At 38.8% G+C, this 11,953-nt stretch overlaps 1 protein-coding gene across 2 annotated transcripts; it reads right to left on the reverse strand.

Moving 5' to 3' along the window:
• Nucleotides 1-3,773: 3,773 nt before the first annotated feature.
• Nucleotides 3,774-11,953, reverse strand: lrrc2 (leucine rich repeat containing 2). 2 transcript variants are annotated; one of them, XM_070833835.1, is made up of 10 exons: nucleotides 11,878-11,953; nucleotides 9,615-9,759; nucleotides 8,682-8,797; nucleotides 8,486-8,574; nucleotides 8,246-8,402; nucleotides 7,923-8,059; nucleotides 7,663-7,808; nucleotides 7,011-7,163; nucleotides 6,069-6,256; nucleotides 3,774-5,540 (listed from the first exon to the last, which is right to left on the reverse strand). In XM_070833835.1, the coding sequence occupies exons 2-10, from the start codon at nucleotides 9,749-9,751 to the stop codon at nucleotides 5,491-5,493; spliced, it is 1,173 nt and encodes a 390-aa protein (XP_070689936.1). In that variant the 5' UTR covers nucleotides 9,752-9,759; nucleotides 11,878-11,953; the 3' UTR covers nucleotides 3,774-5,490. The 2 variants fall into 2 exon arrangements, with proteins under 2 accessions (XP_070689936.1, XP_070689935.1); XM_070833834.1 differs by having other exon boundaries at nucleotides 8,486-8,577.

Raw genomic sequence — 11,953 nt, forward strand, 5'->3', positions numbered from 1 at the left:
AATGCTGAGGAGACAAACGGTGTCTAGTCAGACACACGCTGATGTATTTAGGAGGCTCAAGTGCTTTTAGTCGCACTTACAGAGCCTGAAGGTGTCGTGGAGGCAAAAAATATATATGTATCATGATTTAATATCACATTATATCATTTCCTCCAGTGAATGTTTGAGAAAATAACACAAGACCAGACCAGACTAAATCAAGCACACTAATTTTTTTATTTATTTATTTTTTCTCGCTCCACGCCACCCGCAGGCTCCGTACGTTTGTTTGATCTCACCGGGTCGCTGTCGGCATCAGATCTGTCGACAGCTCCTCCCCTCATCTGCTCTTCATGTGTTTAAATACTTGAAATGTGTTGAGCCTGTTGGTTATTTTCAGGCCACTTGATCCACTCCAGGTGGGACAAATCAAGCGTTCCCAGTTACTGATGTAGTTTCTTTATGTATTTTCCAGTCGGGTCTGATCCTCATCTGTGTTAGTTTGGTTTTTACGCCACAGAAACTTTGGATCACAGAGAGGTTTGAGAGACGGCAGGTCGCTGAACCAAATCGTGCCATATTTTCTTTTTTTATTTTCTGTCATTTCATTCGTTACTCTTGCCTTCTTCGTTCACCAGATGTTTAAGAGGTCAAACCATGTCATTTCAAAATAATCCTCCCTCCCCTCTTCAGACACCACTCATACAGAAACAAGCCTGTTGCCATGGATACAAGCGCACAAGCTGAGACAAAATGGCAGACAGCGTTCCTCTCTGGTTAAAGATAAAATAACCCGTTTTGATACCTCGCCTCTCACCCAGTGCATGCTGGGAAAGGCTTCGGCTCCCAGTAGTCCCCTGAATGAGACAGGCGGTTTAGAGAGTGGATGGATGTGATGTTTAAAGTACTACATCTTTGGTTGTTGTTGTTTTTTTTCATGCCAGCTGTATAATTTACCTTCCTGCTGATCATTTCTCAAATCCACCTCTTTTTTTTTTGACATTTGTTTGACTTTTATTTCTGAGACCATCAGTCTGAGGAGACTTCAAAAAGAAAGAAAGTAAAACACTACTTACACTTTTTGGAAAAATATGTTTGCAGCGTCATTTTAAGGTCACTATTTACATCACTTCCTGTTTTAGTATAAAATAAAATATTAAATTTACTTTCTACTATAAAGATCAGCAGTAGCATATACTGTATGCACTGTGCACTGTCAGTGTGTCGTACAGAAGTGGGACACGGGTCTCTGGCGGTGCATTCAAGGACACACTGACTCATGGTCTCTGTAAAAGCTCTTAAAACGTCCTCTTAATCACTTGAAATCTCCGCAGGTTGATTATTTTTGTAGAAACAGACAGAAACCAGCAGCTGCCTGAAAGAAAGGAGCTGAATCTTAAAAAGCAGTGGAGGGTTTTGGAGAAAGGTCAGCAGGAATAGATCAAACATGAAAACAAACACTGCAGAGTTTGAAAGGATCTTGTGCCGTATCAGGAAGATCGTCGTTCTTCTTTTGCTGTTGATTCTCTTTAAAAAATCCAGCTCTTATTTTGTAGCTTGACGGGTTTTAACCTTCAGGTGATGAGCCTGTGGTGAGAGTTAAGAATAACCACAGTACTGACTGCCGTCACCACATGTCCTAAATCCAAATTATTGTAAATGAAGCACGTGCTGCATTCAGGTTACAGCTGATGTGTGGTAAATACCAGTGTCTGACTGGGGATGGGCGCTGTTGCAGTTCTTGGTACTGATGAAATGTAACCAAAAACTTTACAGTCTCCATGTTGGATTGTGTCAAATCAGTATTTCACCACCACCAGTTTTATTTTTCTTCTTTTCCCCTCCAACATAACGTGAATGCAGCATTAACGCCGTCACGGCTGTAACACCTGAGTGTCCCGATGATGAGGTGGATGAAGGTGTGAAGCTTCATGAAGCACAATCACGTCACAACCAGAGTGGTTTCGTCCTTTTATTACAGCAGGAGACTGTTAAGAGAAGTTTTCACCTCCTCGTTCAGATTTCGTGAAACTTTTTGGGCTTTTCTTTTTTCGGAACCAAACTTTTCGGACTCGACTGAGACTTTACTCTCGTCTTACGTCTGATTTTTCTCTCCGTCACTTTAAGATGATGTCAAAAACAGGAGGTTGGACCTATATTTTTCTACAGTCAGTCTGAAGCCCTGCAGAGTTGTTACTCAATATCCCAGAATCCACCACAGTGTTATGACCCACTTCCTGTATGGTCTCATACTGGACTGCCCTCCTCTCTCTCTGGCCTTAATGCTGCTGCTGCTGCGTTCGCGTCCCACTGGAAAGTTTCTCTGAAGCGTCGTCACTCCCCCAGATTTTTTTTAGTTTCTACAGATTTTTCAAACTGAAAATAAAATGAGATCAGATCCTTTTTAGACTTAAAATAATTTGGCGTCTGTGCAACAATTAATGCGATTAGACTGGAAGAAAGTTACTGTACAACTATTTTGATAATTAAACGACATTTCATAAATCGTTAGTTACAATAGGGGGGAAAAAACAGGTGGTTAAAGAATTTGTCGGCCATAAATCGCTTCGGTCTTTAAATGTTAGTAGCTGATTCAAAAGCGTGAAGTTTTTTTATTTACTGTAAAACACAAAATGTTCCTTTTTTCTCTCCGGCTGAGTCCTCCCTACATTATTTAAAGAAGGCGACCCACAGCAATGTGGTGGAGACATCTTGACTTTTAGTCTAAAAACACTGACTACATGTCCCATAATGCAACTGGATGGAGTTTTTCATGAGTCAAATGCTGTCGGGCTTGTGGACACCAACAGTTTGCTTCCTTCGGATTTCAAGATTATTTTGCGCCCTGTTTGATTTCGTCAGAACAGGTTTATATTATTATGATTATTCTGTAATTAGTTTTCTAATTATTAAACTTATTGTGGTTGTTTGAATTATTAAACTATAATCACGATTAAGATTTGTTGTATTGATGGATTGAAATCTGACATCTTCCAGCTGTATTTAATTTAGTTCTGAATTTTAACATTTAACAACTTCTGTAGAAAAACATTTTGTCAGATTACTAAGTCATTTTATGTTACTGAAACTTATTGATCGATTATTGAATATCGGCACTAATTTCCTTTTGATTTGACGATCTTTCCGATGGGACGTGAAGCAGCAGCAACAACAATGGCCGCCGCTGATGACGACTGATGGGTAAACGGACGGGTGAAGCTTTTTCAAACTCTCTTTTTGTACGTCGACACTTGTTGCTGAATATGAATCTATGCGACTTTAATTTTAGCTGATGATAATTGTTAGAACAGATAAAGTCACTTATGCAGTCAAACATCTCCAAATATTACCCCTCCTCCTCTTGTGTACATGATGCAGAACATTTGCTGATTGCTGCACTTTAATTTCTCTGAACGTGTGCCTCTAATCATTCTTCATGTTCATATCTGTTTTTATACATAAACAAAGAGACGCTGAATGACGTCTACGTGTTGTGCATTTGAAGTTGCTTTCTTTTATCTTGTTAAGAACATAATTTTGAATAATATCTATGAAAATAATAAGAATAATAAAGAGAAATGTATGGAATTTGAAATGTGTAGTCATTAATTATGTGATTGTTTTATAGAAAATTCAGATTATTTTATTAGAAAGTAGACAAACATTAAAAACAAAGTTTATGGAATTAGTGTGACGTGGGACATATGTGTGTTTGAATAATTAAAATGAGATTTTTAGAAATATTTAAGGATTTTTGCTTGCAGGTAGCTTCTAAGATAATTAAATATCAAAAATACTGTCTTTATAAACATTTATTAAGATTAAAATAAAACCGACACAACCGCACTCATCGATCAAAGCATCACACAGGAACTTGCATCAAAGAAATAAGTTACGCAACAAATAAAAAAAATATAAAAGTAAAAATATTTTTGTCTTCATTTTGAGGAAACTGACATGGCCAAATCAGGAATAAAACCATTCAATGTGGAAAAAGTATTAGAAATATAATTTGTATTTACATTTTATTGCAGAATTATTAATCGAAATACAATTTTTTTCCCACATTTGTTACAAAGTTTGAAGCTGCAGCTCAACTGTAAAACAGAAAATGACCAAATTCACAAACTTTGTCCAATGAACAATAAATATACTGCAGGTTTTTAATGAAATGTAGGAAATCAGTGCGTTCTGTTTTAAACACGCAAATCAATTTATTTAGTTCAGCCTCGTCTCTGTTTGGTCATTTACACCTTCAACCATAAAATCAGGTTCATCCCAAATACGTCTGAGTTCATGTGGAGGAAAAAAAACATTGAAATGATCACACACACGCTGCATGGATCCATAATGCATCATAAGAATTCAAAATACTTGATATTCAAAATCAACATTTCTAAAACAGTAAATCTGTAATATGGGACTGTCTGAATTCAATACGTCAGAGTCTGAGTTGATGTTTTAAATGTTGGAAATCAGATTTCGGAATGAAAAGTTAATTTTACAAACGCTCAAACATACAAAAAAGATTCAAAACGTCGGCAGGTATCCATGAAATAAATTAAATATCACCATGTGTCAAAAACAAAACTCAAATATTAGCTGAAAAGTACAGAAGTTCATTCCTGCCAATAAAAGAACAGATAAAATGTTAGAAATTACACATAAAAATCAAATTTAACATTTTGATTTATGTCAAAACTATGTCAAGACTTAACAACTTCTTATTTTTTCCTATCATGGAGGAAACAGACTTCCATACGTCTCTAATCAAATAATACTTTTCTTAAAGCTCTCTGAAACCTTCCGGACGATATTTTTTACTAAACACAATCGGCTCCTGATTCTTCATCCTCAGTGAGTCAAAGCTGAGCATTAGCTAGCATTAGCACGTTAGCCTGGTGAAATGAGATCACTGCCTTCAAGTAAAACAACTGCGCTTGTGGTTACAATGTGGGGAAAAAGACTCCTAAGCAGGAGCTAACGATTTAGCTAACTAGCAAGCGGGTAACATAACGTTAGTGCAGGAAATTTGAGGCCATCAGAATAATTACCTGAAAACGTCAATAACACGTCACAACTCGTGGACGAGGACGTTTATACGGACTCTTATTATCATTATCTTGCTAAACATGACCGCATTTGAAGGCACCATATTTACTGTCCCCCATTTTACTTGAGTATGTAAATGTTTCCACCATCAAAAAAAGACTATTTTATTTAAAAGATAAATTCTTACAGCTGTTCCTGTGTAGAAAACATTTAATATTTGACATATTTTGGAGGAAAAATATGTTTTTCTATTTTTCATTCTAAGGGGAGCCCATAGACCTCCACTAAAAACCTTCAACTGTAAACAAGTTAAATTACAATTCTTTGTGTTCTGATTTTTTACACTACGAAGGTTTTAACCTAAAAAAAAGTGATAAGTGCTGCTTCAAATTATCTTTCAGTCATTCATAAGGTGGCAAACTCTCAGCTCAACCTTCATCGTCCTCTTCGTCATCTTCCTCACAGCAGGCAGGCGATGGAGACCTTGGTGGTGGATTCAGGAACAGAGTCTGGAGTGGGACAAACAGCATGTCAGCTGGTTTATCTGATCAGTTACAGTTTAAAATGAGAACTAAAAAATATTGATTTACAGTCAGAGCAGTTTATGTTGTTTTATTACACACAGGACAAACTTTACAGCAAACTTCTTAAAGATTACAGAAGGTATAAATATACCTAATTAATAATTTAACATAAATATAATCACTGGGTTGTAGAGCTAGAACTAAACAGACAAAAAATGCATTAGGTCAATTCACAATATTCACATATTTACAAGTTATTGCCACTTTAATACTTAAACACTAGTATATTGTCAAAAATCACAACTTAATATTAAAAACAAAAGTATTTTAGCATCATAGTTTGTAAATTTTTCAATGTGTAACTACAGTTTGTTCTCATATAGGAATCTATAAATCTATAATATAAATATATTATAAGGAATATTAATAAATGGTGCTGCAGTCCACCTGCTCGTCAGTAAGTTGGTTATAATTAACAAAGCTTTTTGTCTCCGTCTCTCCGTAGAGTCTCACCTCTGTCCTGCAGCGTGCTGATGTACGCCTCGATGCACTCCTTCTCTCTGCTATCCTTCTTCACCTCCTCCTCTCTCGGCCCTCTCCACTTCCTCCTCTTGTTTTTCTCTTTTTTCTTCTCCTCCTCCTCCTCCTCTTTCTTCTTCTTCTTCTCTTCACTCGTCGGGTTGTCGTACAGTCGGATAAACCTGTCGGAGGAGGACAGTCCGATAAAATGAGCTACTACTGCTGCAGGTTTACTGAGCCAATCAAAAGGGATTGTGTCTCTCGTCGCCACCTACAGGCAAAGTAAGAAATAGCAGCTGAAGGCTGTGAGCGTTTTGGTGTTTTAGGTTTTAAACATCTTTGTGTCTCACCAATGTTTCGTCAGCATTTAACAAATAAATACAGTTTAGTTTGTGGCTGTAAACAAATGACTTGAACAACACACATGTTTATATTTCCGACACTCATACTCATGAAATGTTGCTGCTTAGACAAAATAACTGCTTTGTAACTGATCTTAAAAGTACCTAAAATAAAATAAAAAGACCAAACTGTGACTTTTGACACCTGCTAGAATAAAAGTCCTCTTAGTAGGACAGATATCTGCTTTAGTTTTAATCCAGAATCTCTTGATTCATGAACAAAAGTTATATGTGGAGTTCCACAAGCCTCAATTCTGGGACCACTTCTATTCAGTTTTTACATGCTGCCACTAGAGATCATCATCGGCCGGCACAATAGTCGTTGTTATTGTCATGCAGATCACTAAACTCTATGGTAAACATGTAGTTTTTGAATGATTCTTTAGCCCTGACGATTACAGATTGTTTTTTTTATGTTCTTCCCCTTCATCCTTTCATTTATCAGGCTGGTAAAATACTGTTTCTCCCTGATTTTTTCCATCACAGCTTCATATTCTGCCAACAATTACAAAGATGTCCTGTGGTGTTTGGTTACTTGATGTTCGGGCTTCTGCACAGTTTGGTCGGGATGCAGGTGAGCTCCTTGCCGCTGACGACGATCACCTTGAGCGTGGAGATGTTGGTGAGACAGTGAGGGAGGTAAGACAGGTTGTTCTTATGGACGAACAGGGTGACCAGCTGTTCCAACCTGCACACACACACACATTTTTATATTTATATTTATACATGCAATTAGTTTGTGGTCATTTTAGTGCATATTTGTTTAGCAATATGCAACAACTAAAGTATAATGTTGTGTTCGTCAAGACACGATTAGCAATTGAAATTCACTTCTGGATTTATATAAATGTTCATTATTGACAACTTAAAGTTGATATTTAATGATGCCTGTAATTTGTTATTGACAATAAGCAAAATCTAGTTTTCCTACTTTGTAATTGATGAGAGAGAGACAAATAGAGGGAGAGGAGAATAAGAGTTTTCTTTCTCATAATAATCAATACTCAGGGAATAAAAGAAGATCAGACAGCGTGATGACCACAGCCAATCAAAAAAGTAAATCACAGACACAAAGTTTCTGCTGACACAGTTTAACAAGTTGTGTTTCCATATCCGGTGGACATGCGGGATCAGTCTGTCTTTGCTCAGGTAATCAGATTACTGGTGGGGACGATGTCATCGCTTACCTGTCCATGTCCTGCGGCAGGTCAGTCAGACTGTTGTTACTCAGGTCCAACAGCTGCAGGCTGCTCATCCTCAGAGCACAGATGGGGATCGACACAAACCTGTTCTCCGCAATGTCCAGGTGGACCAGCTGCTTCAGGCTGCTCAGCTGATGAAGGTCAGAGAGCGACGTCAGCAACACAGTGAAAACCAAACCTGTTTTGCATAATTAAATCAGCCAAGTACTGACACTACCACAGGAAGTTCCTCTTCTCTGTCTCACCTCAAACGGCAGCTCAAACAGGTTGTTGTTTCCTGCAAGTTCGAGCCTTTGCAGGTTCTCACAGTTTCCGAGCTCTGGAGGAACTTTGGACAGACGGTTGTAGCTGACGCTTAATTCCCTCAATGCCGTCAGCTTACCTGAGGACAGAGAAGACTAATGTGTTCTTCAGCTACATGTGTGCTCTGTTTGGTTTTTTATCCACTCATTTTAAGAGGCTGAACAAAAACACCCTACATTTAAGTATGCAGGGAACACAGTGACTTTATCTCTATTTTTCACCTCTGAGTCTTTATCATGTTGGAAATTTTGTGCTTCATCCTCACCAATCTCAGGTGGAAGCTCGGCAATGGCGTTTTTGGGGATCTCGAGCACGGTGAGCTGGGTGAACTGAGCCAGGTAGTCGGGCAGCTGACGGATCTTTGTCCCTCTGACATGCCACTCTCTCAGGTAGGTCATCCACTGCAGCTCCCTGGGGAAGTCCTGCACAGACATTCACTTATTATCTGCTATTTTCTCACAGGTAGATTGTGTGTCTCCATCTTGAATTCTTCTTCTTAGCTTACCGTCCAACGATCTCCATCTAGCTGGAAGATCAGCTTGCTCTGCTCCAAATCATTGTGATCCTGTTGGTCTTTCTGATCCTGCTGCTCTGCTTCTAACAAGTAAGCAACAACAATAACATAAACAAATGCACAACAACATGATTAGCGAATGCAAATATACCACAACACATCATCAGCAAATACAGGTGCACTTTACCTGTGCATGGCTGTATATCAGTCAGTGTAGCTCTCTGCAGGTAATGATGCAGAAGGTTACGTTCATCGGCCTTTAGTGTCTTACAGTAGATGCGATACTGCCACTGCTGGTCGATCCTGCACACACAAACGGACGTGTTGATGAATTATCTACAGCTTCATCACATTAGCTTTCAGGCAGACTGGATGTTCCCCTTCATTCTCCAAACTCGTGACCTCTCTCCTCTCTGGAAGCCAGACGCCGACCTGCCGTCACTGTTGGACTGCAGCACTGATGTTGGGATATTAATAGCAGTCTGTGTGTTCATATTACTAAAATCAGGCCTGACGCTCATAGTCCATGACTAACAGTCAGCTAACAGTTTTACTTTTACTCCACAGAATTTGTTTACAGCTGAGTTAAGATCTGAAAACTAAATCTAGTTTATAGTCATGACAGAAACATTTCAAGTTAAAATGCCTTAACTTTTGCACGCATTTCTTTTCTTTTTCATGCTAGTAACACTGTGAAAATGACGTTGTTTGTTTGCATTTAAAGGAAATCTAATCTATTTTCACCCATGTGCAAATATCCAGAATGCCGTTATTTGGCTTGTTACCCGCCGTCCAGTCATGAGTATGAAGAACCATAAATTCCCCCCTCAGATTGATGTTGGTGGCTGAATAGTTTTACTTTCCTCCCTGAAGAACTGGATTCAAATCCTGAGTGAAATCAATAGAAAATTGTATCAAATTATTTGTCAGTTTATATATTTCAGTTTTCTTTTATTATTATCAGTTTTCTGTTTTAGTTTTTTTAGGTACGGCACCACCTTGTAAGTGAGTATTTCTACACTGTGTTACTGCTACTTCAACTTAAGTAAAAGATGTGAGTACAGTACTTGAGTACTAATGTCTTCGCCATAACTGACCGTGACAGCTGTGATCGTCTCACCTGGTGAGTGCGCTCTGTTCGATCCTCTCCTGCTCCTTCTTCTGTCTTTGTTTGTATTTCCTCTCTCGGACCTCCCAGATTCCTTTCAACAGGGACAGATCGCAGACCGGGACGTCCACCTTCCTCCCCAAACCCATCTCTGCTCCTGGAGAGAGGAGGAGGAGGAGGAGGAGGAGGAGGAGACCATCATCCAAAGATTTTATTCATCAATATTAAGGTCCTGCTTTGTTAGCTTGTTACCTGACAAAAGTATGGAGTATCGTATCTTACGCCACATGTCAGAGGGAAATATTGGACTTCATGCTTCACTACATTTATCTGACAGCTTAAGTTACTTTCAAATAAATAGTTTGCACACAACACACATAAAGCAAATAATTACAAAATAGCAGCAGTAAAAACAATTTAAGTTTAAACAATTTGTTGGACAATCAATTAGCTGATCAGTCATTGGTCATTTTAGACTTTCTCACCATTTCAACATTAAATGAACTGATCAAGAAAACTAAAACAGTACAATCCTGCATTTACATGAATGTATGAGGAATAATAATCCAATGATGCACCGAGTACTTTTGCTTTTAATACTTGAACTACATTTTCCTTATTATTCACACATGCTTCTACTTAAGTAACATTTTTCCTGCAGGACCGTTGCTTGTTGAGTGTTGAGTGTTTTAGTGTCCTACTTAGTACTTTTAGTTGAGCAGAGGACCTGAATACTTCCTCCACCGCTGTGCAGCTCTCAGTATCAGTGCAGCTCTCTGACCTACATGCAGCAGTGACTCTCATCGCTCAGCAGACATAAATATGACAAACACGACTGCTGCTGGAGGCTGCTGATGTCGCTCACGTTTCCCACGAGTCTGCCAACATCACAGCGAAGTTCACTCACAACAGGACTTTTCCTTCGCAAAATGTAGAGCGACTGACTCTCAGTGGTAACGTTGTAGTCTGCTCGGACAGATAAGACTCTTTAAAGTCTTCTGTCACTTCTACGCAGATGATATCCAACTATACATTTAAGCATCAAAATGTAGATAAATTATCAGTTTCAAATAACTACACCCCCACAGCTCAATGCTCACAAAACAGAAGCTCTTACTTCTGCTCCAGAGGGTCTTGGTTTTATTTCCCCTTTTGCTTAATTCTTTGTTTTTAATTCTTTGAAGTGCAGGTGTAACTATGGACTTGGCTCTGACTCTGCAACAGGCCAAATGTTTGATTCATTCCTGTTTCTTCCAACTGAGAAACTGAACCCTGGCTCAATGAATCTCAAAGCAGAGATGGAAATGAAAATGTTTCTCATCTTGCCTTGATTATTGCCACTTCACCTTCACCTGCCTCTGCACATCATCTCTGGAGAACTCTCACTTCCTGTTTGTCAGACTTAACTGTCTAATAAAGGTATAAAGTACCAAAAGCTTCTCCAAAAGCTCTTATGTGGCATCGATTTCTCCTCACTAACTCCTCATCAAACTCAAAATCCAGGTCAGGAAGTCTTGATCTTGATCTTGATTGATTGTAGAGATCTGTACGGTCAGACGGCTGCCGACATTAGATTAGATCTACTGTAGACAAACAAATCTCTGATCAGGTTTGTTGGTTGTTCCTCCATCCAGACGGAAAACTAAAGGACACTTTAAGATTGTGGGTCTTTAATTTTAGACTTTAGATCTGTGGACACTTTTAAAAAGTAATCCACTTGTTGAGACTGCATTTCTATTTCAGGGTGTTTTATTCTTCCTCAGTCTGTATTTATGCCGGTTGGTTTCTTTTTTGAAGCACTTTGTGATGTTTTTCTATTTAGAGATGACACATAGATTTAATGTACTTACTAATGTATTCAACACCTTGATCTAGAGTGAACTGTCCCAAAGACTATTGGATGTATCGGCGATTTCAGACATTTCTGATCCCCAGAGGATGAACCGCGATGACTCTGTTGATCCTCTGACTTCAGATCAAGACATAATTTCTCTAAATCAAGTTGGTGTCATCCTCAGCATGCTACAGGTTAGCATGTTGTATTAAATGTTAGTATGTTGACATGCTAACATGTTAAATTTGAGGAGGGAGGAACACGAATCGTCGCTCATGTTTGCAGTCGTGTTGTTTATGAAACAACTTTTTCCCTTTAAGAGCTGCTAATCCTCCTTTTATCCTGCCGTGTTTCCTGTGTACATGATCCCCATCAGAACCTGCAGTGAATCCAAACCAACATCCAGCTGTGATAAAGACAAAGATCCCTGTGTCCTCTTACCTGTGAATCCCTGCTAACGTCCTGCTCACTTTCACCAGCTTGTTTACTGAGACCTGACTCTGTGTGTGTGTGTGTG

The sequence above is a fragment of the Pempheris klunzingeri genome, chromosome 7, assembly GCF_042242105.1.
Source record: "Pempheris klunzingeri isolate RE-2024b chromosome 7, fPemKlu1.hap1, whole genome shotgun sequence".
NCBI classification, from domain to species: domain Eukaryota; kingdom Metazoa; phylum Chordata; class Actinopteri; order Acropomatiformes; family Pempheridae; genus Pempheris; species Pempheris klunzingeri.

Coding starts and splice junctions, on each gene's coding strand:
- lrrc2 (XM_070833834.1), bottom strand. CDS start 9,751: ATGGGTTTGGGGAGGAAGGTGGACGTCCCGGTCTGCGATCTGTCCCTG. Junction 8,798..9,614: donor GAACAGAGCGCACTCACCAG/GTGAGACGATCA, acceptor TTGTGTGTGCAG/GATCGACCAGCAGTGGCAGT. Junction 7,809..7,922: donor TGTTTGAGCTGCCGTTTGAG/GTGAGACAGAGA, acceptor GACCTTCATCAG/CTGAGCAGCCTGAAGCAGCT.